The sequence below is a fragment of the Eurosta solidaginis genome, chromosome 1, assembly GCF_040869045.1.
Source record: "Eurosta solidaginis isolate ZX-2024a chromosome 1, ASM4086904v1, whole genome shotgun sequence".
Lineage (NCBI taxonomy): Eukaryota > Metazoa > Arthropoda > Insecta > Diptera > Tephritidae > Eurosta > Eurosta solidaginis.
In genome coordinates this window covers 302,369,451-302,395,945 of record NC_090319.1, presented here as the reverse complement: position 1 = coordinate 302,395,945, position 26,495 = coordinate 302,369,451, and the positions used below count along the sequence as shown (strand labels likewise).

The window sequence follows — 26,495 nt, the reverse complement described above, 5'->3', positions numbered from 1 at the left end:
GAGGGGATCTGCCCCTCACCCCACCTAAGTTCGCACCCCATACCCCCATTCATTTACTTTAACTCCAAATCCATGATGCAATTCTTGGGAAAAATTAACAGTTTTGTGACTTTTATTTTCCATCGCGTCATGAAAATGCTTAAACTTTAACAAAAATTTACTTGAGTGCTATAATTAATAATTTTACGGAAGCGATAATTTTCATAAAAGAAACCGAACACTAATTTCTCAACCAAATTTCATGAAAAAATGTTTTACATTTTACCTGTAATCGTTATTAGTGTAAATTTATAGCTGAAAATGTTGTTGGTCCAAAAGTTCCGTAAAGACCTAATTTATACCTTTTTCGCTCCATTAATGCGATTTGACCTTATTGCTGAGGTCTTTACATATAGCTATTTGTTTCTCTCTATTGTTATCTTTTTACTTTGATCTTTTTTTTTGCTTAAAATAAAAAGTACTCAAAGTATGCGATTTAAAATGGTGCTTGTAAGTACCTGTGAAATCTGCGGGCTAGGCATGGAAACTATGTAAGAAGATCACACTGGAAGATCGTTGGGTATTGTTTGAAAACGTTATTCCTCAGAAAAAGAACTCAAAATGTCTTATTTTGTTTTGTTGATTTTCCGACAGGGTGGATAAATGATGTATATTGGAACGATTTTCCGTCAACTCAAAATTTGTTTGAAAAAATATCTCAAAGCAAAATTCTTCTCAAAATGACCTTCATCATTAATGAATAGCATAACATCCTATCTTTTGAAAAACTTGTTGTCTCACAATCAAAAAGTCCTCTATGGCATGAAATTGTTTGAATGTTTGTTTATATTCTTTGCAAAATCTTTCTTCAAAGAATTCTGAGATAGACCAAAGAAGGGTATTTATTATTCCAGCCTAGCTAATTGACATTTTTTTAATTATTGTGCATATTGTGTAACAAAAATACAACAATTTATTTTAGCTATTACATTTAAAAATCATAACTAAAAAGTGACAGATTTATGTCGTGCATTCTTATCACTTTCTATTGCATTTTAAAATAACAATAATAAGTGGCATTCTGGCATTAAGATGGTTCTTATACATCGATTAAACAAATTTTCCATGTATAATAATAAACGGTCTTAACTACACTTAAGTACATCCAGCAATAACCAGATGGATCGGCTGCAAGTTAACTGCAGCAAGATTACTTCACAATGACGGTTGTGTATAATGACGGGTTGACCGCCAACACGGAGAAGGTGGGCACGGTTTTGTTTACTTGAAGGTATAAGCACACAAATTGGACTAAGCCTAAGCTTGCAGGAACACCCGTTAACAAAATATCTAGGAATCATTCTAGACGGTAAGTTGTCGTGGAAGCTCCACGTGGAAAAGAAGTTGCAGAAAGCTTCAACGGCACTTAATGAATTTAAAAGAATGCTGTGATGTACGTGCGGTCTACCGCCCCCTCTCTCTCTCATTGGAAATTTACAGGGATTGTAAAGCCCATCATATAATATGGAGTCCTTGTTTGATGGACAGAACCTACCACAAAAAAATTTAAGGGGATATGCAGGCTATGAATGCTTAGCATTACGGGAGTTCTAAAAACCAACCCCGACGGTTTTACTCAATGTCATACTGCACATCCACCTGCACGTGAAAAACATAGCGTTAACAACTAGAAAGAACTCAATGAGTCTGGTCAGCTTGAGCGCAGATCACACTAGTGTAGCGTCATCAAATACTGGACAAAGAGACTACCTAATTCCGTACCTGCGCTTCGAAGGGGCTGTTAGAGCCACAACAGAGGTGGATGGTTCCAGCAAGGGTACCCTAATGGCAGACTAGTCCATAAACGTGCACACTGCTGGTTCCAAAGTAATGGAAGGACTAGTATCTGTGGTATAATGTGCTTATCCTGAAATAAATTATACAAGCTGCCAGCTGCACTGTATGTTGTTCAAGCGAAAGTAGTACCTGTAACCAAATCAGTGGAAACAGTGACAGAAAATAGCTTAAACCGCCGCGGCGTTAACTTTTATATTGACAGTGAAGCAGCAATTAAGGCAATCAATCATCTCGTATAGCACAACATCTTAAATGTGTTAGAGTCAAGGCCGGCGAAAGGCGTGGTATAGTGGGTGGGACTACCCAGCCTAGAAATAGAAATAGTCGATAAAAAATTACAATAAAAACTTCATTACATTATAACTTGTAGATTTATTTCTGATCCCACCTAATTGATTGAGTAATATAATCTCTACCACTGTTATCGACGATGAAAACTACCCACCCAGATGTGGCGCGTTTCGCTGGCCCTTGTTGCAGTGTAAGCAATCCCTGGAAATAATCCGGATATGGCGAAGCATACATCTGCATTGGGCCCCTGGACACATATCAATAGATGGAAATGAACAACAGGATGAGCTAGCGAAAATGGGACGTATCCCTCGAAGCTTGTACCGTAGACGCCCTCATAAGATTGGCCTAGATTAAGAGATGGCAAAAGTTGGACGTGATCGAGCAAGCAAGAAAGGCGTGGACTCAGGTGCTGGGCTGAAAAGTGTCAAATATCATGTGCAGATCTTAGAAGCTTAGACTAACAAAGTTACTCTTATCATTAGAAATATATGAATTTGATGATATTCTGACTGTACACTGCCATCTGGTCTCGCATGCCTAGTTATTGATAGTAGATGACGGAAGTGCCGGAAGGAGGAGGATATGATCGAGCACGTTTTTGGGAGTGATAAAGCTATTTTTGTATTTTAGAAATTTCCGCCATTAAATATCTTAAAATTGAATCATAGTATATATAAAGCAAAATGTCAAATGGCATTTTTTACACGTCACCGAATTTTCACGTAGGGCTAAGAAAAAAAATACACATAAATATGTCACACGCCAATAGACACGCAAATAAAACAAATGACACTTATATACATATTAGTAAATTGTTTTACTAGACTTTATGGCGCTAATGACTAAATTAAAGATGGACACAGCGGATCACGTGAGAGCCATAATGATTTATTTAATAACCACAGCACAAAATCAAATAAAAAATACTTTTCACACTTTTTGCAATTTCTTTAAATGTGTTGACCTGCAATAAACAACTAATCGGCAATAATTTTTAGCAGGGACCCAAAATGTAATTCCTTTTATAATAACAGTGCTTTAGAAAAAAATATTTCCGGACTTAAAATTTTTTAGTCAGAAAGAAATTATTATTATAACTATGGGACGGGTCAGCGAAATGAAACGACTTTTTTATACGGAATCCTTCTTGTTTCTACAGAAAGTGGTATATCAAATTTCGTAGCAATATCCTGAACTTTATGACGAAAATATAGCTGCAAGTTTAAAATGGACAGGTATGAGTATATTACTATGAGGGTTGGTTACGGTGTATCGATGACAAATTTCTAGTATTTGTAACAAAATTTGCGAAGTGTCCCCACAGGTTTCAAATCCAGGTATTTAGGAGAATCGGTTGTTAAAAAATCGTTCAATTTGGATGAGCCGTTCCTTAGTTATGCTGCCGGACTTTTATTCTGTCATTGAAAAATAAAAGTCCGAATTTAACCTTAATTTTCGTAGTTACAAAATAAAAGCCCGGATTATAATTAAAAAAAAAAAATTTAAAGCGCGATAACCTCCGGAGAGATCTAAGGCCGAGCTTCTCTTCCAATTTGTGTCGTGCTCCTATTTCTTTTTTCCTACAAATTGGCGGGATGGGACCTACTTGTTTTATGCCGACTCCGAACGGCATCTGCAAGGCAGATGAGTTTTCACTGAGAGCTTTTCATAGCAGAAATACACTCGGAGTGTTTTCCAAACACTGCCGAAGGACGACCCGGCTTAGAAAAATTTTCTTCTAATTGAAAAAACATGTTTCTAAAGTTTTCGATGTTGCTTTTCCCGGGGCGTGAACACAGGATCTTCGGTGTGGTAGGCGGAGCACGCTACCATCACACCACGGCGGCCGCCGATTATAATTTTAGTTGCGGATTTTTTTGAAAAAAGTTCGAAAAATAAAAATGATACATGATTCGTCATGAAAATGCTATGGGGATCCCCGAGATCGCATTAACTTTCACCCGGCACAATTTTTGTACTAAAAAAAAAAAACAAAAAATATCGACATGGGCCCTCCTTATTTTAAGCGAACATATTTTTATTTCAATGTACATATTTGCATTTGTAGATTCAGCCATATCAAAAAAAAAAAAATTATAATAAAAATTGCTATATGAAATATTTTTGTAGGATCATTTTTTAAAACAAAAACACACAAAAATCAAATTTTTGCTCATTATCTTAAATTTTCCGTACTTTGGCATTTTCAATACGGTCCAATATACATATTTTTATCATATAGTAATAAATTGCTGACCAATATTAAAAATTAAAAACCAGAACCAAGCGTAACTTTTGTAATTTTATTAATTTTGAAAGTAAGTAACGATTCTCATTTTCAAGTCACTGCCAACTTAATTATTCAAATAAAATGTATGCAACCTTTGTAATTTTTATATTTACATATTTATTTAACCACGCACGTGTACCGGCCCCGCGTCGAATATATGTTTGTTTTTATTTTTTTAGCAATTTAAATGCGAAATGACTCTTATCACGTCGATGTTTAAATCGCGACTAAAGGCGATGCATTCAATTTTGTAATTAGAGTACCTACACCATTTGTTATTAAAACAAAAAAAACGCAATCTCATAAACAGCTGATTGCTCAAATTGTTCACATTAATAAAGACTGATTTCCAAAACAAACATACCGTACAGAATATTATGCAGGGAAACCCAAAGAATGTTCTGTGGGGCGGTTGATAAGAATTTTTTTGTCAATATGAGGCAACATCCACAGTAGATTAAGCGTAGTGGAAGATAACTTAAAAAAATTGCCAAGCGATATGTTTATTATTTCGAAATAATACAGTTTTTTTGTGGACGCGAATGATTAAAAATTTAAATTAAAATTGAAATTTACTTTAGAAATACAAATATTAGCGCTAATTGACGAATAATAATACAAGTCATAATCCGCCTGTTTCTCCTATGCTGTGTAGCATGGCCTACATATCGAAGCCGGAGCAATTTTCCTTACTATTCGCCAAAGGTTTTTTAAGAATGCTATTTTTTTCTGAGACTCCTTTAGTCTTTAATTACCTAGTCAACGCCAAATAGCACTTGTGTTAAGGAGTAAATCTTTCGATTTCTCGGTTTTCACTATTTTTGGAATCAACCCCTAAAAAGGCACAGCTGCCTAGAGAGAACCTAATTTTCGCATTGTATTCACTAAGCAGCACTTACGGCCAATAACCCAGCGGTTGCACGCTTTTAAAAGATATATATATGTATTGGCAGATTTATTTTTCTGAAGTTTATCATTTCATCATCTGTAAAATTAGTTGGCCGTGACGTAGGAAGTTACGCTAGTTATCGCTTCTTCGCCTATTTATAAATTATAAATCGAATCTTCCAAGGTTAGGTTGAACTGGCCGGTCTGTGAGAACTTCAATAAAACGAATAAGTCCATAGTGTTCCCAGAAGTTTACTCAACGACCAAACTGAAAACCCCCATCAGAAACCAGAACCTATAATTGTAAGGCGCGATAACCTAGGAAGAGATTTGAGGCCGAGCTTCTCTTTCAATTTGCATCGTGCTGCTATAAAACAAATTGGAGGGATGTGACCTATGTACATGCTTTAGACCAACTTCGAAAGGCATTTGCAAGGCAGATGGGTTTTCGCTGAGAAGCTTTTCATGGCAGAAATACACTCGGAGTGTTTGCCAAATTACTGCCGAGGGGCGCCCCGCTTAGAAAATTGTTTTTCTAATGCAAACAACTTTTTTCCAATTTTTCGATGTCGCTTTGCCCGCGGTGTGAATGCAGGATCTTCGGTGTTATAGGCTGAGCTCGCTACCACCACATCACGGCGGCCACCAGAATCTGTGCTATAAAATATCTCCGTTCTCTTGGCAAATACTAGACGCTTTCTCCGACTTATGCTAGTTGCTGCGTTTAAGTAGATCTGATGTCTGTGCCACTATTAACTGCTAACAGGTTGGGTTAGGTTTGGTGGTAGCTACCCTGATAGGGGAAGCTCACTTGGACAACATGACGGTCCGTTGTGATACCACATACAATAAAATAAAATAACGGTGACGTAAATATAGCTATTCAGAGAATCGTTGGGTAGCAAGGATAAAGTTCCGAATGATACCGATCTCCGCCTTGGATAAATCCTCGGGAGATCCAAGTGAGTCGCGACCTAAGTACTTTCGCCTTGTTCTGGAAAAAGCTGGGCAATCAAGCATAAAGTGATTTGATGATTCCATCTCTTCATCCTCCATACAGCTGCAGCAGGATGGAGTTTCCAGTATATTGAGACGTACCGCATGGACACCCATGGGACAGTGCACTGTCAAAACGCCAATGATCGTTGATAGGTGAGACTTAGAAACATTTTTATCAAGACTCTCAATATCAGTCCACATGTCAAATTTCAGCATTCTAGATGTATTATTTACTAAATATTCAGGTTTTTGTGTTTTCCAAAATGTTATATATATAAAAAGTGGGCGTGGTTATCCTGCGATTTCTCTCATTTTCAATGTCAATCTACTCTGGGTTCAGATAAGCTCGTGTACCAAATTTGGTGAAGATATCTCAATATTTACTCAAGTTATCGTGTTAACGGACATACGGACGGACGGACGGACATGGCTCAATCAAATTTTTTTTTATACTGATGATTTTGATATATGGAAGTCTATATCTATCTCGATTCCTTTATACCTGTACAACCAACCGTTATCCAATCAAAGTTAATATACTCTATGTGCAAAGCAGAGTTTTTCTAATATTGCATTTTAGTTTATCAAAACAATTTTTTTTATTGATTCAAATACGTTATATTACAATATTTACAATGTGTGCAATCTTCATACAAAGTTTTAGTCTATATTTCCTTTTTTACGGGCGTTATTTCCACGGGCGTTATTGCACTGCAACATATTAGATAAGAACACATTACATTATTGAATTATCCTTGTAGAAAAATTTAATATCGTTGCTTCCCATTTTCGTTGATGGCCACTTCTGTGATATCTGTAAGCGTTGAGTTAAAAATCTTTTTCCTAGAAAAAACAAACAAAAATTGTTAACAATATTATTGTGTTTATTATTGTCTGCTCCGAAATCGGGTTTGAGGAACAAAGTGCCACCAGTTCCCATTTTTTATTAGTTCGAATCGGTAACTAGTTCTTTTAAAGACAAAATACAAGATCTCTTATGGTATCTCTCTCAATATACACTCAAGCTTCTCAGTGAAAACTTAACTGCCTTGCAGGTGCCGCTCGGAGTAGACGTAAAGCATGTAGGTCCCGTCCCGCCAATTTCTAGGAAAAAGTAAAAAGGAGCACGACGCAAAATTGGAAGAGGAATTTGGCTTTAATTATCTTCGGAGGGTTGTCACTCGTTGTATTTATTTATTTATTTATTAAGAGAGATCCGTCACATCGGGCATTGCATTGAGCCTTATCACTTATAACTGTCACCTCGGGAGGTTTCTATAATTCCATTAAGCATAAAATTCATGCTGTGTTATATTCATTATAACCATCCAAATTTGATAGCAGGGTACCAGACCTCAACTGATTAATGCTAATTAGAGTTCACAGTTAAAAATTAACCACTACAGACGTCACTGTATCTTTGCTTTTTTTACCTTCCTTTCCTCTTCTTTTATTTCTTTCCCTTTCCCTTATGTTATCTTATTTGTATCTATGATAATTATAGATTAAGAACACAAAGGTCGCTAAATCTCAAGTTCTTATTTAAATTTTTTTATTTTGTTTTATTTTATTTATTTTTTATTTTCATAAATTTTATTGCATTTTGTTTTATTTTATCGCCCCTTGCATTTGTTTTGTTTTTTTTAAATACATTTTTGTTTTTAGTTTTTTTAATTTTATTTTAATTTATTTTATGTTATTTAATTAAATTTCATTTTGTTTTATTGTATTTTATTTTTTCTATTTTATTTTATTTTCTTTAAATTTATTTTATTTTATTTAGTTTCATTTCATTTTATATTATTTTACTATATTATATTTTATTTCATTTTATTTTATTGTTTTATTTTATTTTATTTTATATTATTATTGAATTTAATTAAATTTTGTTTTATTTTATTTTATTTTTTCTATTTTTTTTATTTTATTTTATTTTCTTTGAATTTATTTTATTTTATTTAGTTTCATTTCATTTTATTATATTTTACTGTATTATATTTTATTTTATTCTATTTTATTTCATTTCATTTCATTTTATTTTATTTTGTTTTATTTTATTTTATTTTATATTATTTTATTTTATTTTATTTTATTTTATTTTATTTTACCTCATTTTAACTTATTTAATTTAGGTTTATTTTGTTTTATTTAATTTAAATTTAATTTAATTTTACTTAATTTAACTTAATTTAATTTTATTTTCTTTTACATTTTCTGTTTTATTTTATTTGGTTTTGTTTTCTTTTATTTCATTCTATTTTAGTTTATTTTATAGCTTGACATTCGTAGTGGTGTATTTTTAAAATTAAACTTGCATACTTGTTTATAACGTAGCGTTATAGTTTAACCATAAAAGGGGGCGCAAAGGTTTCCAACTTGCTTATGATATGCAGTCATCTGAACAGCAAGACAAGAGTGAATGCTCGAGTTTCAGATAGGCGATGGGGTTGACCTCTTATTTTGACCAAGTTAATGCCGATATATATGATATGAAGTAGAGGTTTCAGAAAAGCCTTCTAAAGCTTGTTTGTTCTTAATGTGTTATGAGTCGGATTTGAACTCGGGCATTTCTGCCATTTTCTTTGAACAATTTTTTAAACCATATTAACTTACCTGTAAAACACAAAGTGTTGTAGAATAAAGAGAACATCGAACGGTACTGAGATTAGTCCTAAGCCGAATTTCGTGGGATCGCCAAATATTGATACCCAGTCATCTGCAAAGTAGTAATGTATTCATATGTTAACTCTATTGAAAACAAGTAAGGAAGGCTAAGTTCGGGTGTAACCGAACTTTACATACTCAGTTGAGAGCTGTGGAGACAAAGTAAGGGAAAATCACCATGTTGTAAAAAGAACCTAGGGTAACCCTGGAATGTGTTTGTATGACATATGTATCAAATGGAAGGTATTAAAGAGTATTTAAGGAGGAAGTGGGCCATAGTTCTATAGATGGACGCCATTTAGGGATATCGCCATAAAGGTGGCCCAGGCCTGACTCTAGAATTTGTTTGTACGATATGGGTATCAAATGAAATGTGTTAATGATAATTTTAAAAGGGAGTGGGCCTAAGTTCTATAGGTGGACACCTTTTCAAGATATCGCCATAAAGGTGGACCAGGGGTGACTCTAGAATTTACTTTGTACGACATGGGTATCAAATGAAAGGTATTAATGAGTATTTTAAAAGGGCGTGGGCCTTAGTTCTATAGGTGGACGCCTTTTCAAGATATCGCCATAAAGGTGGACCAGGGGTGACTCTAGAATTTGTTTGTACGATATGGGTATCAAATGAAAGGTGTTGATGAGTATTTTAAAAGGGAGTGGGCCTTAGTTCTATAGGTGGATTCCTTTTCGAGATATCCCCATAAAGGTGGGCCAGGGGTGACTCTAGAATATTTTGTACGATATGGGTATCAAATGAAAGGTGTTAATGAGTATTTTAAAAAGGAGTGGGCCTTAGTTCTTTATGTGGACGCCTTCTCGAGATATCGCCATAAACGTGGACCAGGGGTGACTCTAGAATGCGTTTGTACGATATGGCTATCAAATGAAAGGTGTTAATGAGTATTTTAAAAGGGCGTGGGCCTTAGTTCTATAGGTGGACGCCTTTTCAAGATATCGCCGTAAAGGTGGACCAGGGGTGACTCTAGAATTTGTTTGTACGATATGGGTATCAAATGAAAGGTGTTAATGAGTATTTTAAAAGGGAGTGGGCCTTAGTTCTATAGGTGGATGCCTTTTCGAGATATCGCCATAAAGGTGGGCCAGGGGTGACTCTAGAATTTTTTTGTACGATATGAGTATCAAATGAAAGGTGTTAATGAGTATTTTAAAAAGGAGTGGGCCTTAGTTCTATATGTGGACGCCTTCTCGAGATATCGCCATAAACGTGGACCAGGGGTGACTCTAGAATGTGTTTGTACGATATGGGTATCAAATTAAAGGTATTAATGAGGGTTTTAAAAGGGAGTGGCCTTTAGTTATGTATATATGTGAAGGCGTTTTCGAGATATCGACCAAAATGTGGACCAGGGGATCCAGAACATCATCTGTCGGGTACCGCTAATTTATTTATATATGTAATACCACTAACAGTATTCCTTCCAAGATTCCAAGGTCTTTTGATTTCGCCCTGCAAAACTTTTTCATTTTCTTCTACTTAATATGGTAGGTGTCACACCCATTTTACCAAGTTTTTTTCTAAAGTTATATTTTGCGTCAATAGACCAATACAATTACCATGTTTCATCCCTTTTTTCGAATTTGGTATATAATTATGGCATTTTTTTCATTTTTCGTAATTTTCGATATCGAAAAAGTGGGCGTGGTCATAGTCGGATTTCGGCCACTTTTTACACCAATACAAAGTGAGTTCAGATAAGTACGCGAACTGAGTTTAGTAAAGATATATCGATTTTTGCTCAAGTTATCGTGTTAAAGGCCGAGCGGAGGGACAGACGGTCGACTGTGTATAAAAACTGGGCGTGGCTTCAACCGATTTCGCCCTTTTTCACAGAAAACAGTTATCGTCCTAGAATCTAAGCCTCTACCAAATTTCACAAGGATTGGTAAATTTTTGTTCGACTTATGGCATTAAAAGTATCCTAGACAAATTAAATGAAAAAGGGCGGAGCCACGCCCATTTTGAAATTTTATTTTATTTTTATATTTTGTTGCAAAAAAAAAATTTTTTTTTTTTAAAAAGTAGGCGTGGTCGTTCTCCGATTTTGCTAATTTTTATTAAGCAGACATATAGTAATAAGAGTAACGTTCCTGCCAAATTTCATCATGATATCTTCAACGAATGCCAAATTACAGCTTGCAAAACTTCTAAATTACCTTCTTTTAAAAGAGGGCGGTGCCACGCCCATTGTCCAAAATTTTACTAGTTTTCTATTCTGCATCATAAGTTCAACTCACCTACCAATTTTTATCGCTTAATCCGTATTTGGTAATGAATTATCGCACTTTTTCGATTTTTCGAAATTTTCGATATCGAAGAAGTGGGCATAGTTATTGTCCGATATCGTTCATTTTAAATAGCGATCTGAGATGAGTGCCCAGGAACCTACATGCCGAATTTCATCAAGATACCTCAAAATTTACTCAAGTTATCGTGTTAACGGACAGACGGGCGGACGGACGGACGGACATGGCTCAATCGAATTTTTTTTCGATACTGAAGATTTTGATATATGGAAGTCTATATCTATCTCGATTCCTTTATACCTGTACAACCAACCGCTATCCAATCAAAGTTAATATACTCTGTGAGCTCTGCTCAACTGAGTATAATGATACACATATGCGGAGCTCAAAGCAAAAATTAACGAAGTTTAATACTACACGATACTCTTGCATAACTTAATATTTGTCAATATCTAATCTTTACTGACAATATTATTGAAACATATTAAAAAACAAGTGATCTGGACTGATTTAAAAGAGAAAAAAACAGTAGATATAAGGTTAATTTTAGCTCATTAATAGGCATGATTTTTGTCTGAAAAATATTTACCATAATTGTAGGCATTTAAAATCATCTGTAGCATACTTAGAATACTACCAGTTAAGTCCATAAGAACATTGTATACGCTCCAACCTTTGGTACTTTTGAGACGATAATTCATGACGGCCTTTTCAGAGGTTTTGAAAATTTTGGTTAGACTACATTATAACATATTAAGGCTTCAGCCAAATTTCTACAAACCTGTGGCACATATTTAATAACTGTTACCACCAATTTAAGGTAGCTACAATAGTAAAGGAAGTCCAACCACTGTATGACATTCATTACAGCCATTATACCGATGGTTAATAGAATTATGCCGACTACAATTAAAATTGTTGAAGCTATATTTGATAATCTTTGATCACCGCGCTTTAATTGAAGATAACATACACAAGTATTTAATTGTAATTCTTGAAAACCATTTATACTTACGTCATAAACAAAACATTGACCTATAATAAATATAGTAGCACAACTGGCATGCAGTGAGAAGACAACATCGTTAAGCAGCACAGGAATTAAACCACGTGGATGACGACTGAAATATTCCGATTGGATTCCAGGTATCCAATAGAGACCGCAATTAAAAATACCATACATCAAAAATCCCAATAAGTTAAGAGCAAGAAAATCAAAGTTTAGGCCAACTACGGATCGCTTTTTGATATTCCTATGAATTTGTGGATAAAATGATGAAGACCAAGCACTAAAATACATCCAACCAACCACTACCGATATAACAATTAAGGCCTCTGATTTGGCAACAGTTACGCGTACAAATAAGTCATCCACACTATGGCAGAAAACATGTAATGGTTTATAAGTAGATATTTAAATAAGTATATCACGTTGCAAACTTACATCCATGTTTCGTTCGATACACTTTTGGCAGTGATCTCTAAGTGCCCCGGTTGAATACCAAAGATAGTAATTGTCTGATTTTGTGGATTACCAGCAGTTATTGTGAAGTCATTAGGACGTAGTTCCACCAGCGCTTCATGCTGTCTGACCAAACTGACATTAACATCTCGTTCCAATGGACGCCTGTGTTATAAAATAATATATCTAATAGCAAACTTCTTGCTAATTATATATGTATGTATAGCCGTCAGTGGTTCCAATTTCCTAAAATTAGCATACTTTTAAGCGAGATTTTCCCCCAAATTTTAGAGAACAAGGAGTCCCTGAATTCCAAAGTATTTCTAAATATATACATATTTAAAGTACAGTGTATTGAAAGGAGCTGGGTAATTCAACACAATGTATTGGTTGTGCTTCCAAACTTGGGCTGAGCCACCAGTGGTCCAAAAATTTTAGGGCAAGGTTAGGAAAAGCAGCATTCCATAAATTGGAAAAGACGCTTGGTCTTGATATTTTTCTATTTTTGCTATTTTAGAATGAGTAAGCTTCTGGGGAGTAAAGTTCTCCCTAAATGACCGAAAATTTCTTTTTCTTAAAGCTTTTGGAGTTTCTAATGAGGCTCAGTTAACGCTTCAAAGTTGACGTCAAAACTGCTTACACGATACAGAACTAATTAAAATGAAAATTCACTTGTAAAATTAATAAGCTCTAAGCAAATATTGTTATTGCAAAATGCCCATATGAGCTCTGAAAAGATCATTACGTAGTAATAATTTCCTATGTGAGAAGTGCATACTATACCAAAGGTCTAACGTTTCTTATTCTGGGGCAGGTAATTTAAAACATCAAAATACTTCACAAACCGTTTTTGTGTCAAAAAGGGGTTCGCACCACTGTTTCTGTAGATACCAAATTCCAAATCTGTAGATCCATACTAAATTTTTGGAAAAAATAAAAAAGCATCACATCGCAATTTGGAGGAGAACCGTGACCTAATCTTCCTAGGAGGTATCCCACGTTAAATTACACTGTAGAAGAGGATTGTTGCAACAGAGTATTGATAGTAATTTTCCGAAAGGTGGCATCGAATAGACACATTTTTTGAACAAACTTTTAGTCTAGCGCGTCTAGTTTACTTTTAATTCGGATTTAAAGGTTTAACTTGTCACTGGTTCTGCATAATAAAACAAGTAAAGGTGTCTAAGTTCGGGTGTAAACGAACATTATAAACTCAGCGTGAGCTTCAATTGCACATTTCATTTCAGATAAATTACTTTTCTACATAACACGTAGCACCGCCCGTTTAAAAAAAATTTCTCCCCATTTCCTCTTACAATAAAACTTGATAAGTGAAATATCATTGATTCAAAACTATTTTTTGCTAAGTTATAGCTTATTATTCTAGTCTACGACCCCTTTAATCTTGTTTTATATCTAAGTTGCTATGGTCTTTAACCGATCATGTCCATTTTTACTAGAAATATTTTCTGCTATAAGGAAATATGTGTACACAATTTCATTACGATATGTTAATTTTTCTTCGAGTTATGGATCCTGAAACATAGAAAATTTCTTAGTCATAAAAGGGGCGGTGCCACTCCCATTTTCAAAAATTTTAGTGTTTTCCAATTTAATATTATAGTTCAATTTAGAAAGTAAAATTCTATTGATACAAATCTCTTTTTCGCTAAGATATAGCTTATTATTTTCGTCTACGACCATTTTAAAAATTTTTTATATAAAAGTGGGCGTGGTCTTTAACCGATCTCGTCCATTTTTTCTAGAAATATTTCCTGCTATAGGGGAAATCTGTGTACCGAATTGTATTACGATCCGTTAATTTTTCTTCAAATTATGGCTCCCGAAACATAGAAAATTGTTTAGTCATAAAAGAGGCGGTGCCACGCCCATTTTTTTAAATTTAAAGTTTTTCCTATTTATTGTTATAAATCCACTTGGGAAATGAAATACCAATTTGCAAAGATAAAAAAGATTAAAAACCTTTTATATAAAAGTGGGCGTGGTCCTTAACCGATTTCGTTCATTTTTCTCCAAATCATTCCTTATAGTAAAGGCAACCTATCTGTCGAATTTTGTTACAATAGGTTTAACGGTTTTTGATTTATGATTAATAATATTGGTAAAATGTATTTATTTATTTATATTTAAAAAATTTTTTTTTCAAACTTTTATCAAGTCTCATATCAGTCCACATGCCAATTTCAACATTGTAGGTGTATTATTTACTAAATAATCAGGTTTTTTGTGTTTTCCAAAATGTTATATATATATAAAAAGTGGGCGTGGTTATCATCCGATTACGCTCATTTTCAATACCAATCTATTCTGGGTCCAGATCCTCCTGTACCAAATTTGGTGAAGATATCTCAATATTTACTCAAGTTATCGTGTTAACCGGCGGACGGACGGACGGACGGACATGGCTCAATCAAATTTTTTTTCGATACTGATGATTTTGATATATGGAAGTCTATATCTATCTCGATTCCGTTATACCTGTTCAACCAACCGTTATCCAAGTTTTTGTTGTTATTAAAACAATATTTTTATTTATATTAAAGCTCTTATCATTTTTTTTTAACTTTGAAAAAACTCCCAATACCATTCCTTCATTATGTGTCATTCGACTGCCTAGTCCACTGCCTTCCACTCTATTCGCAACATAACCTCAAAATAAGCTGCCAAACTATATAGTAAACAATGATTTAGTTTGATTTCAATCCTTGAACAGAGAGCTCTCACACGCACTCGTTGGTACTATGTTTTAAGAGCGCGTGCGACACTTCCTTACTGTACGACCATCCAAATCAAACCATAGACCATCTTTGATCAAACTAAAAGAGCTGTCTTTGATTTTGACAAAGTAGCCATCGTGCTCTCGCTTATCATATATGTACATATAAGGTCGCTTAGCAGGTGCTAAGCTCACGCTCACCCCTGGTTCTGATACATGCTATAACTTCGCATTGGGTGGCTCTCGTAGTCTTGCATATTTTGTCGACGAATATAAATCATCCGGGCAATCCGTGCACCTTGAAAAGAAAAGTGTATCCCCCTGATTTAGTACAGAGTTTTTCGGGCGCTTTGTTTTTCGCATATGAGTATTGCATTCTACTATGGCGATATCCAACCTTTCAACCTCTGAACATTACTTACCTCACCAAAACTTCAAATGATGTATTTCCTTGCACTAATACTGTAAGGTCATAAGTGGAAACACTCAACGATGTGTCTTTCCCATTCAAATCGTTTCGCATGGCAGTGACTGTCTGTGTTGTTAGATCGCCTGTAAGGGGAAAGAGGTATTAACTCGTGCGTGATTATACATTGATTATCTTATTTCATTATTTAATTGTTTATGCTCACCTATTGCTAATATTGATAATATTAAAATTTTGGTACATTTTCGAATACCGTTACCATTGCAGCCTCCCATTTTATGCAGCCTCCTTCGTTTAGTTTCAGCTTTTATATCTAAAATCACATTTAATATAAAAATAATCACTGATTAATTTGTTTATAATAATAAGGGTATAAATCACAATGGCTCTTAAGTATAAAACCAGTGAATACTTCTTTTAATATAATTCACTTAAAAATTCTAGTGGGTGTCAGCCAGCGTTGGACGACGGCGGCAATGCCTTTTAATCTTTTTATTCCCCCGCCTCCTGACTTTTGAGTGCAGTTCTCTTAAGCCAACGGATCGGTACGGATCGGTTCATACAGCTCAGTGAGTACTACAACCCCGTCATCTATAGGTGACTCCCATATGAAGTGCAAATATTGATTTGGAGTTATCCAGTGAGAGTGGCAGTGCTAACCCGAGTCATCGCAGTTCTTTTAATAGATGACCATCTCACTGCACGAATCCCAATCATCGAAAGTATGTTCAAGAAGAACAACTTATAATGAAAAGGTACTATAATTCAAAGAAACTAAGGGATTCGTATTGAAAATTGAGTTCATTAGTTCTATATATAAATATGCAATTGATTAAAATGGTTAACCACGTCTGCCAAGGCTCATTATATCTTCGTAGTCATACACCATTCGCTTCTTAAATGCTTCCGAGATTATTTTTTTTTCGTACCCCTAAGAGGTAAATCATTTTTTATATTCATCTTTATGATATACATTCCATAGCGACGGATGGCATATTTTGAATCGACTTTGAAACAAACTTTAAGCCATTCTCCTTTAACTAGTAATTATAGACGTTTTGAAATTTTACCACTGAAAGGCTTTTACTAATTGCATACGAAGCTGAGGAAATATAAAACTAAGGTGTCCAATTTTAACGAAAAACAAGTAAGGAAGGCTAAGTTCGCGTGTAACCGAACATTACATACTCAGCTGCCAAATTGCAGCTTGCAAAATTTTAAATTACCTTCTTTTAAAAGTGGGCGGTGCCACGCCTATTGTCCAAAATTTTACTGATTTTCCAAGATTTTCTACCAAGTTTCATCGCTTTATCCGTCTTTGGTAATGAACTATTGCACTTTTTCGGTTTTTCGAAATTTTCGATATCGAAAAAGTGGGCGTGGTTATAGTCCGATTTCGTTCATTTTAAATAGTGATCTAAGATGAGTTCCCAGGAATTCACATACCAAATTTCATTGACATACCTCAAACTTTACTCAAGTTATCGTGTTTACGAGCAGACGGAAAGACGGACATGGCTAAATGAATTTCTCTTTTCGCCCAGATCATTTTGATACGTAGGAGTCTATATCTATCTCAATTAGTTTATGCCGTTACGGGGTACCGTTATGCGAATAAAATTAATATACTCTGTGAGCTCTGTTCAGCTGCGTATAATTACCATTTCCTAAAAGTGACGGGTGGGACTACGGAACCAGTAGCCTATGTAATGAATGGTTGTTCCATATGCATATGCTTTAATAAGAAACTAAGATCAAATTTGTACCTTAACGTAACTTGTATGTTTAATAAAGACAAAATAAAAGTGGATTTTAGCCTGTGGTGGGTTGTACCTTCTTGCATTACAAGATAATAATTTATTTCCAATTTTTCATCCATGGTGTCTATATTTGCCGATTTATCCCAACGTAAAAAATTATCCACTCAATATTACCTTTCACTAAAAATGTCAGAAATTAATGTTACACATTTGCTTACTCTGTCTTGCATAGTTAACTTCCGAAAGGAAAGGAATAATATCGTCTTAAATTTGGTTCAACTCATTCTAAGAAAAATCAAAACATTTCCAAGAAATTATCAATGAATCATATTTGTTATTACTAAAGTCTTAGGAAACGAATATCATAGTCTACGTAAAATCAGCCATACGTACCCTGTAGGGAAAATCTCTAGTTCAAAACTGATGCGCTTCTAGTGAATTCAAAACCCCTCCTAGTTCGCCTTTTATTTCTTTTACATGCTTTCAACAAGCGAATTTAACATGACCATATCCTAGGCGGTGGAATTTTCCCCGCTGCATTACCTTTTTATATAGTTCCGAACTAGATACAAATTTCCACTTAAGATCTAGTTTATTTATTGGTGCTTTTTCGACAGTTCCGAATCGGTGTAAACATTTACAGTTTGAATCTGTTTCTTTTGTTCGCATTATTTCGTTGGATCCGAACCAGACTGAAATTCAACATGTTGCTTTTAACACGATTTTATCCCCTTTTTCGATAGTTCCAAGCCACTCCATTAATATCTACATAGGAAATATCAACTCACTGTTTAAGATAGTTTTTATCTTCCCCCCGAGGAAGGTACAAAATGTACCGAAACGCAGCCTGAGGAAGTTTCAAAATATACCACCGTCAAAATATGTAGCTCTTATATGAAAAACCCCAAAGGTTATAAACATTGGCCCATCAAACAACTGAACAAGAAATAGAAATATAATCCTCTGAAAGACTTAGGCATACTTAATTCGAATTGACATAGATATAAGTTGCTTGTCATTGTCTAAAATTATTCGGCTGAAGTTATGCCAAAAAAAAAACCACTTGCTTACCTTTATGCTATGGAGTTTACCTAAGGGAAAGGCTTTAAAGTGTAGGGAAAGAAGGCATACTATTAGTCGAAGTTCTTTAAAGCCAGTAGCCATATATGTTAAATATGAACCATAAAGTGTGTATCGACTTTTGAACTAGAGAAAATCTAGTAATTATCGGACTAATACTTTTTTGGTACTTTAGGAGAACTAGACCAGAAATTTGTATCACTAGTTACTGATTTCCCTATATGGTACATATGTATATTTGTCATAAACATCAGAACAATTCGGCTTTACATTAAAAAAAAAAAACAAGTAAAGGTGTCTAAGTTCGCTTGTAACCGAACATTATATACTCAGCGTGAACTTTAATTGTACATTTCATTTCAGATAAATTACTTTTCTACATAACATGTGGCACCGCCCGTTTAAAAAAAATGTCTCCCCATTTCCTCTTACAGTAAAACTTGATCATTGATTCAAAACTATTTTTTGCTAAGTTATAGCTTATTATTCTGGTGCCTTTTAAATTTGTTTTATATCTAATTTGCCGCGGTCTTTAACCGATCCCGTCCATTTTTACTAAAAATATTGTACACAATTTCATTTCATGTTGATTTATCTTCGAGTTATGGCTCCCGAAACATAGTCCTAAAAGGGGCGGTGCCACCCCATTTTTAAAAATGTTGGTGTTTTCGAATTTAATGTTATAATTCAATTTAGAAAGTAAATTTCTATTGATACAAAGCTCTTTTTCGCTAAGATATAACTTATTATTTTCGTCTAAAACCCTTTTAAAAATCTTTTATATAAAAGTGTGCATGGTTTTTAACCGATCTCGTTCATTTTTTCTATATTTCCTGCAATAGGAAAAATTTGTGTACCCAATTTTATTACCATCCGTTAGTTTTTCTTCGAGTTAAGGCTCCCGAAACATAGAAAAGTGCTTAGTTATAAAAGGGGCGGTGCCACGCCCAATTTTTTTAAATTTGAAGTTTTTCCTATTTATTGTTATAAATCCGCTTGGGAAATGAAATACCATTGATATAAAGCTCGTTTTTGCAAAGATATAGCTTATTTTATTCGTCCACGACCCTTTTAAAAATCTTTTATATACAAGTGGGCGTGGTCCTTAACCGATTTCGTTAATTTTTCTTCAAAGCCTTCCTTATAATAAAGGCAACCTCTCTGCAGAATTTTGTTACGATAGGTTTAACGATTTTTGTTTTATGATTAATAATATTTGTAAAATAGATTTTATCACAAGTGGGCGACGCCACGCTCATTTAAAAAACTTTCAAATTTTTATCAAGAGTGTCAATATCAGTCCACACGTCAAATTTCAACGTTCTAGGTGTATTATTTACTAAATAATCAGGTTTTTTGTGTTTTCCAAAATGTTATATATATAGAAAGTGGGCGTGGTTATCATCCGATTTCGCTCAGTTTCAATACCAATCTATTCTCAATATTTACTCAAGTCATCGTGTTAACGGACCGACGGACGGACGGACGGACATTGCTCATTCTAATTTATTTTCGATACTGATGATTTTGATATATGGAAGTCTATATCTATCTCGATTCTTTTATACCTGTACAACCAACCGTTATCCAACCAAGTTAATATACTCTGTGTGTAAAGCACGCTGAGTATAAAAATGTTTTAAAGCAGTAGAGAGCCAAACGCGTAAAAAAAGAAAACAATAAACAAATCTGTGCACAAGAAAAAATTTTACATAAAACTCGTCAAACTTGTCGAAACAGCATAAGTATTGGCGCTTAAATATTGTATCAGAGGTTAAATTCTGATTTCGCATTAAAACGTCATATTATGCGGGTAATATTACACAGCTAAAAACATACAAAAACATAAATAAATAGTTAAAATAAGTAAACACAAGGCGCGATAATCTCCGAAGAGATTTTAGGCCTAGCTTCTCTTCCAATTTGCTTCGTGCCTCTCAAAGTGTATTTAACAAAGTGGAATTGAACTTGAAAGTTCTCCCATAAAGAACCGTACTATTATGACAAAAAGAAAAAAAATCTTAACCCTTTGAGAAAATTTAAATTTGTGAAATATAGCTTTTAATTTTAATTCAAACACTATCATTTTCGATAAGAACACGCCAAGAACAGTAGGGTACATGTGCACTTATAATATTTCGCAGCTTACAAACTCATGTTGTTGTTATTGTAGCGATAAAGATACTCATCTAAGGTTTTGGGGAGTGTTATCGATGATTATGGTCCTTTAAGGTACAAGCCTGACCATCCCGCAACGATTTAAATATATGAGTCGTTTATTTTAAAGTGGTTTAAGTCCATTTTTTCTTATATTCAGATATTTAAGGGTTTGTGTTTGATTTGTTTCAAAAATATTGTTAAGTAGTATTATTTTTTGAGGGCGGCCCCCACTCCGTTGGAAGGACCAGGTGGAAAACGATTTAAACTCCCTTGGTGTGACCAATTGGCGGCGGTTGGCGGAGCGAAGGAGCGACTGGCGCGCTTTGTTGGACGGCCATAACCGTTTAGACGGTTAAGCGCCAATTAAGTAAGTAAGTATTATTTTTTTTATGGCTTTGTGACATTTAACATATTAGAATATATAACGTAATATGTTTAGTAAACTTTACTATAGAAATAAGCTGTGTTTCAGAACCTAAAATAGACTTAAACCACTTTCAAAATTAATAAAATTACTTTTTTGTTTGTGAAAAGGAATAAGTCCACTTACTTTTAAGAAATTAAATAATAGAAGGTATAAATATTTTATCTTTGATGTAGATGAATGTAATAGTTTTAAACTAAATAGGGAAGTTTTCAAGTTAGATACAGATTTTTATTTATGTAATTAAAGAAATGTTTTTAAAAATAAATATTAATTCATTTATTAAAAAATTAAATTTACATTCATTTATTTATTAGGGATAATATTGAAGATTTTGCCATATTATTTCTCCTGATTTAGATTATGTGTTAGGTTGTTAAAATATTAATGGTGCATAGGTTGTATATACCTTAGTAACTCCATCATATCTTTATACTTAGGAGTTGAAATGGGAAGTACATTTTTGTATAATAGTGTTAATTTTATTTTGTTGAAGTTCCTTGGTCTTCCCCGACAAGGTAATAAATCAAGTATTTTGAACTCTTGTTGTTGTTGTTGTTGTTGTAGCGATAAGGTTGCTCCCCGAAGGCTTTGGGGAGTGTTATTGATGTGAATGTCCTTTGCCGAAGACAGATCCGGTACGCTCAGGTAACACAGCACCATTAAGGTGCTAGCCCGACTATCTTGAGAACATTATACCTTCAGACCATCCCTCCCTCCTCACCCTCAAATTCCATGAGGAGCTTGGGGTCGCCAGAGCCTCGTCTGCAAGTGAAACAGGATTCGCCGCGGATAGGTGAGGTTGACAATTGGGTTTGGAGAAACTATATATTGCGCTGGCAGCCTGAAGGGTTTGCAATACACAGCCCCTTGAATCTGGTATTTTAGTCGATTCTTACGACAGGCATACCTACCGCGGGTATATTCTGACCCCCTAACTCTTTATCCTCTTCCATAGATTCTTTATAAAGCATTTTATAGGGTGCATTTTTTATAAATCGCATCCAACATATCCTTAGCCCATTTACAGGTTCGCACTAGAGTTTTTTAATCTTTTATGAATTGCTTCTTCCAGATAATAATTAAGAATAATAAATTTTAAATAATAAGTTTTATTTCAGTGGACTTAAACCAGTTTCAACATAATTTTTTTGGATTTTGTTAGCTAAGTAATTTTCAAGTCCCCAAAATCATAGTGATTTTAATGATACTAGACTTAAATTGTTTATAAAAAAAAAGATTATATAGGAATGTGATTATTGTTATCATTAACTCCATTTTTTTAAATGGACTTAAACCACTTTCAAAATAAACGACTCATATGTATAATACTTTCATATTTGTAACAGGATTCCCCTCGGGTAGGTAAGGTTGACATCGGGTGCGGTGCGTGTTAAAATATTACTGAAGCCTGGTTAATGTGGTGAGAATGCTGCTCAGTGTCATAAACTATGAAAGGAACTCATAAACTTAAACTATTTTGGTGTGTCGATTCTCTTATCGTTTGTCTTCTTCAAGATTTAATGATTCTTCACCACAGTGTTTGAACAGCTCGGCCGGTTGTACAATGTTTCATTGTGATTTGTCGTTTTTTAGCCGGGATATTGATGTTCTAACTTCGTTAAAGTCGTCTGATAGAACTCGCTATCTATCAGTGAGGAAAATCTTGAAATTATATTGGCCATTAATCCTGTCGGCCAACTTCCGAGGCTATTTTTACTGTTTTAACCATGTTATTAGTATGGTCAGTAAAGTGTATGACGAGGTATGGAGTAAACAAGTTGGATATGAGCTTCCGGTTTGCCTACTAAGGATTTTGCATGACTGATTTCGCTTATTCTTTCAGCCAATCGCAATATAAAATTTTTTTTTAATAACTTGGTGAATTGTGTGATGCGTGAACAATAAATGGCCTAAACAGTCTTAAACGAGTAGAAAATATAGCAACGCGCCGGACGCCGCCGCCGCTGCGAAAAACTACCAAAATCGGCGGCGTATATCTCTAATAGGTAAGAGCACTCGACTCTAAACTTGAACACCTAAACTAGAAATCCACTGCCTTGACAGTTACTCAATTTAATTTTCAGGTTGTATTTTTTTAACATTTCCATCATATGGCGGCCGTCGTTGTGTGGTGGTAGCGTGCGCCGCCTACAACACCGAGGGTGCTGGGTTCAAAGTAACATCAAAAATTTTGAAAAAACATAAAACATGTAGGTCCCGTGCAAACAATTTGAAGGGAAAACTAAAAGAAGCACGGCGCAAATTGGAAGCTCGGCCTAAATCTCCTCCAAGGTAAATCGCGCCGAGTATTTTTTTTTATGATTTTCATCATTTTTGTGACAGATAATACTTGGCATGGAATTTGACAGTAACTCATTATGAAAAAATATAATAGCCAAAATGTTACAAAGGTATGTAGAAGTTAGAAATATTTATTTTAGAAAAATTTAAAATGGGAGGAGAAAGAAAATAGTGTACCAAAAACGAGCAAAATTGGCAGACGCCATCATGAGTTATGATTCGATTCATATGAAAAGGCCTGAATTTCATATGAAAGTGCTAAGAAAAAGCACTACCATGTGAAGGCACTTCGGTATAATATTCAAATTGACACCAAAAAAATTTTTTTTTTATTCTAGCACCGAAAAAAATTTTGATTCAAAATTTATTCATTAAGGTGGCCCTCGAAATTCCTTAAACATTTAATATAATTCTTTTTTTCTAATTTTAAAAAGTTCCAGTGTACATACAATTTTGTACATGTATTGTGATTTGCAATTCAATATACAAATTTTTGAATAGCCTTGATTTTAAGGTATTCAAATTCCAAGTTTAGAAAACGCAATTGTATAATCCAAAAAGTGCCAAGTTCTTCGAGAATTTTTTCAGGAACATTTGCGCACTTTTTAACTCAATAATATTCCAAATTAATGACCATGTATCTGAAATGAATGCCCCCTTTTTATACATTTGTGTTTACTTACAGTCCTGAAGATGGCTTCAGACTGAAGCCGAAATATTGACAAATTAAAAAACCAATGAAATTTTAAACATTGTGTTTTATTTAACCACGGCCTTTAAGCTCATTATTATTAACATAACGTAAACGCATAAGGCTATAAAAATTACCAAAAAATTCCAAACCAAAGGAAAATAATCTTCTCAACTTAAAAAAAAAACCAAAATTGTCCATAACGCATGCCAGTACAGAGCTTTTAATTTTTAAATTACAATGCAAACGATTTTTAATTTTTTTCTCACTTCACTGTAGTTGGACTAATTCGAGTCCTTTTAAAATAAAAATCAAGCATTTAAGTGCAAGCTTGTAAGAATATATACTGACTGTTTTTAATTACATTTAAACCTAGCATTTCGAAAGATATTTTATTTTTCCATCAATTGATGTATCAACTGTTGCAAAAAGTGAGGTTATAACAAAGATTTTAATTAGACGAAAGAAAACACTCACGTTCACGTGCTCAGAGGCTTTAATAAGAATTAAGTATATGCGAAATATTCACTATTGAATTTTGATTGCTTTATCTTCTCACGGGCATCGTCACCGTTTTCAATAACTAATCTGCAAGTACGTAGGTACTTACAAGTCCGATCAATTCAACGTCTACTATCCAACTAAAAGCCGGCGTCTATAAAATACCCGTTTTTGTATGTTGTATTGAGGAATTGAATATATTCTGACTACCAAAATGTTTGTGCAGAGTTAATATGCAAATCGAATCAAAACAAAATTGTAAAAAAAAGATTAATTAATAACAAATACATAACTACATAATAACTTTGGAAAAGGCTTAAAATTAATGCTGCTTCAATATATTTCCCGCTGAAAATATAGTTTAACGACTAGCTCCGAACTGGTGCTAAAGACGGCTGGTGAGTTGAGTTCTCTCACAGTGGGTTAGGGGGTTAGAATATACTCGCGGTAGGTATGCCTGTCGTAAGAGGCGACTAAAATACCAAATAGATTCAAGGGGTTGGGTAGCGCAACCCTTTCAAGGGGTTGCCAGCGCAATATATAGCTTCTCCAAACCAATTGTCAACCTAACCTATCCGTATCGAATCTTGTTTCATTAACAGCCCAGGCTCTGGCGACCCCGAACTCCTCATGAATCTAGGGGGTGGGAGGGCGGCTACAACAACAACAACAACAACAGGGCGGGTGAGTTGGTACCCTGTCGGGAAAATTTCTAGTTTTGAAATGTCGCACTTCAAGTGCATTCCGAATCTTCATTAGTTTGTCCTCTTTTACATGCTTCAACTATCGAATTTAACCTGGCGATGTCCTAGTCGGTGGAAATTGTCCCCCGCTGCATTACCTTTTCTATAGTCCGAACTAGTGAAAATCTACCTACTATCGACCTGGTTCTTATTTGGTACATTGACTCAAGCTCTGAATTAGAAGTTTTTACCACTAGCAACGGACTAACCTAAAGGGTATTACATTTGTACCAATAGCGCTGAAGTATGAGTTATGTTTATGTACCCTGTAGGAAAATCAGAAATTTGAGATACAAATTTCTGGTTCAAAACTAGGTTTAAAGCACTAAATAAAAGCTAGTCCGATAGTAGCTGGATTGCCTCTAATTAAAAAATCGAGGGTCGGAGTTTTAATATTTTATCTTCTATATATATAAAAATGAATGTCCCTTTGTGTGAGGCTTATAGAATCAAAAACTATCCGGTCGATTTTGTTCAAACTTTTACATACGTTGCGTATACCTCACGCGGTGGTTTGCACATAGGCTTGGTTGCGATCGAGGTACAGGGTCTCGAGATATAGGCCCAAACGTGGACCCGGGTACCCCTAGAATGTGTTTATAGAATATGGATATCAAATGAAAGCTCATGATGAGTGCTTTAATAAAGGGTAATTTTCATACCCCTGGGTGACTAGGGTCTCGAGATATAGGCCAAAACGTGGGCCCGTGAACGCCTAGACAGTGTTTTTACATTATGGGTATCAAATTGAAGCTGTTGATATGTGCTTTAGTGCAGAGTAAGTTTTATGCCGCTGGGTGGCTAGGGTCTCGAGATATAGGTCAAAAAGAGGACCCGGATACACCTAGAATGTATTTTTACATTATGGGTATCAAATTGAAGCTGTTGATGTGTGCTTTAGTACAGAGTAAGTTTTACACCGCTGGGTGACTATGACATGAATTAACAATACCCACATACCTATTCG

General features: G+C 34.6%; 3 protein-coding genes across 10 annotated transcripts in view; 1 reads left to right on the top strand and 2 right to left on the bottom strand.

The window, feature by feature from the left end:
- The window catches only part of LOC137237535 (cystinosin homolog), a 34,548-nt gene extending 29,858 nt beyond the window's left edge, over positions 1-4,690 (bottom strand). For 2 of the 6 annotated variants that reach the window (XM_067761276.1, XM_067761277.1), the window contains exon 1: positions 4,534-4,653. The gene's annotated coding sequence lies outside the window, so the exon portion shown is untranslated. Of the gene's footprint in view, positions 1-4,512 lie in introns of all 6 variants that reach the window. The other 4 variants (XM_067761275.1, XM_067761278.1, XM_067761280.1 and 1 more) reach the window with 4 other exon arrangements.
- The window catches only part of Crz (Corazonin), an 81,437-nt gene that overhangs the window by 3,788 nt on the left and 51,154 nt on the right, over positions 1-26,495 (top strand). The gene's annotated exons all lie outside the window — the stretch shown is intronic.
- On the bottom strand, positions 6,897-24,920 carry LOC137237534 (cystinosin homolog). Of its 3 annotated transcripts, none has more exons than XM_067761274.1 (9): positions 24,895-24,920; positions 16,071-16,178; positions 15,861-15,990; positions 12,684-12,866; positions 12,255-12,615; positions 12,021-12,191; positions 11,829-11,946; positions 8,921-9,023; positions 6,897-7,150 (listed from the first exon to the last, which is right to left on the bottom strand). In XM_067761274.1, exons 2-9 carry the CDS (start codon positions 16,138-16,140, stop codon positions 7,075-7,077), a joined length of 1,212 nt encoding a protein of 403 aa, XP_067617375.1. In that variant the 5' UTR covers positions 16,141-16,178; positions 24,895-24,920; the 3' UTR covers positions 6,897-7,074. The 3 variants fall into 3 exon arrangements, with proteins under 3 accessions (XP_067617375.1, XP_067617373.1, XP_067617372.1); XM_067761272.1 differs by having other exon boundaries at positions 24,762-24,913; XM_067761271.1 differs by lacking the exon at positions 24,895-24,920 and adding an exon at positions 16,795-16,914.

Bases quoted from the DNA above. Each gene is read 5' to 3' on its own strand.
- LOC137237534 (XM_067761271.1), bottom strand. From the start codon at position 16,840: ATGTATATCATAAAGATGAATATAAAAAATGATTTACCTCTTAGGG. The intron at 15,991-16,070 runs GTGAGCATAAAC...TTCCCCTTACAG, and splicing joins ATTATCAATATTAGCAATAG to GCGATCTAACAACACAGACA. The intron at 12,192-12,254 runs GTAAGTATAAAT...CTTCAATTAAAG, and splicing joins GTCAATGTTTTGTTTATGAC to CGCGGTGATCAAAGATTATC.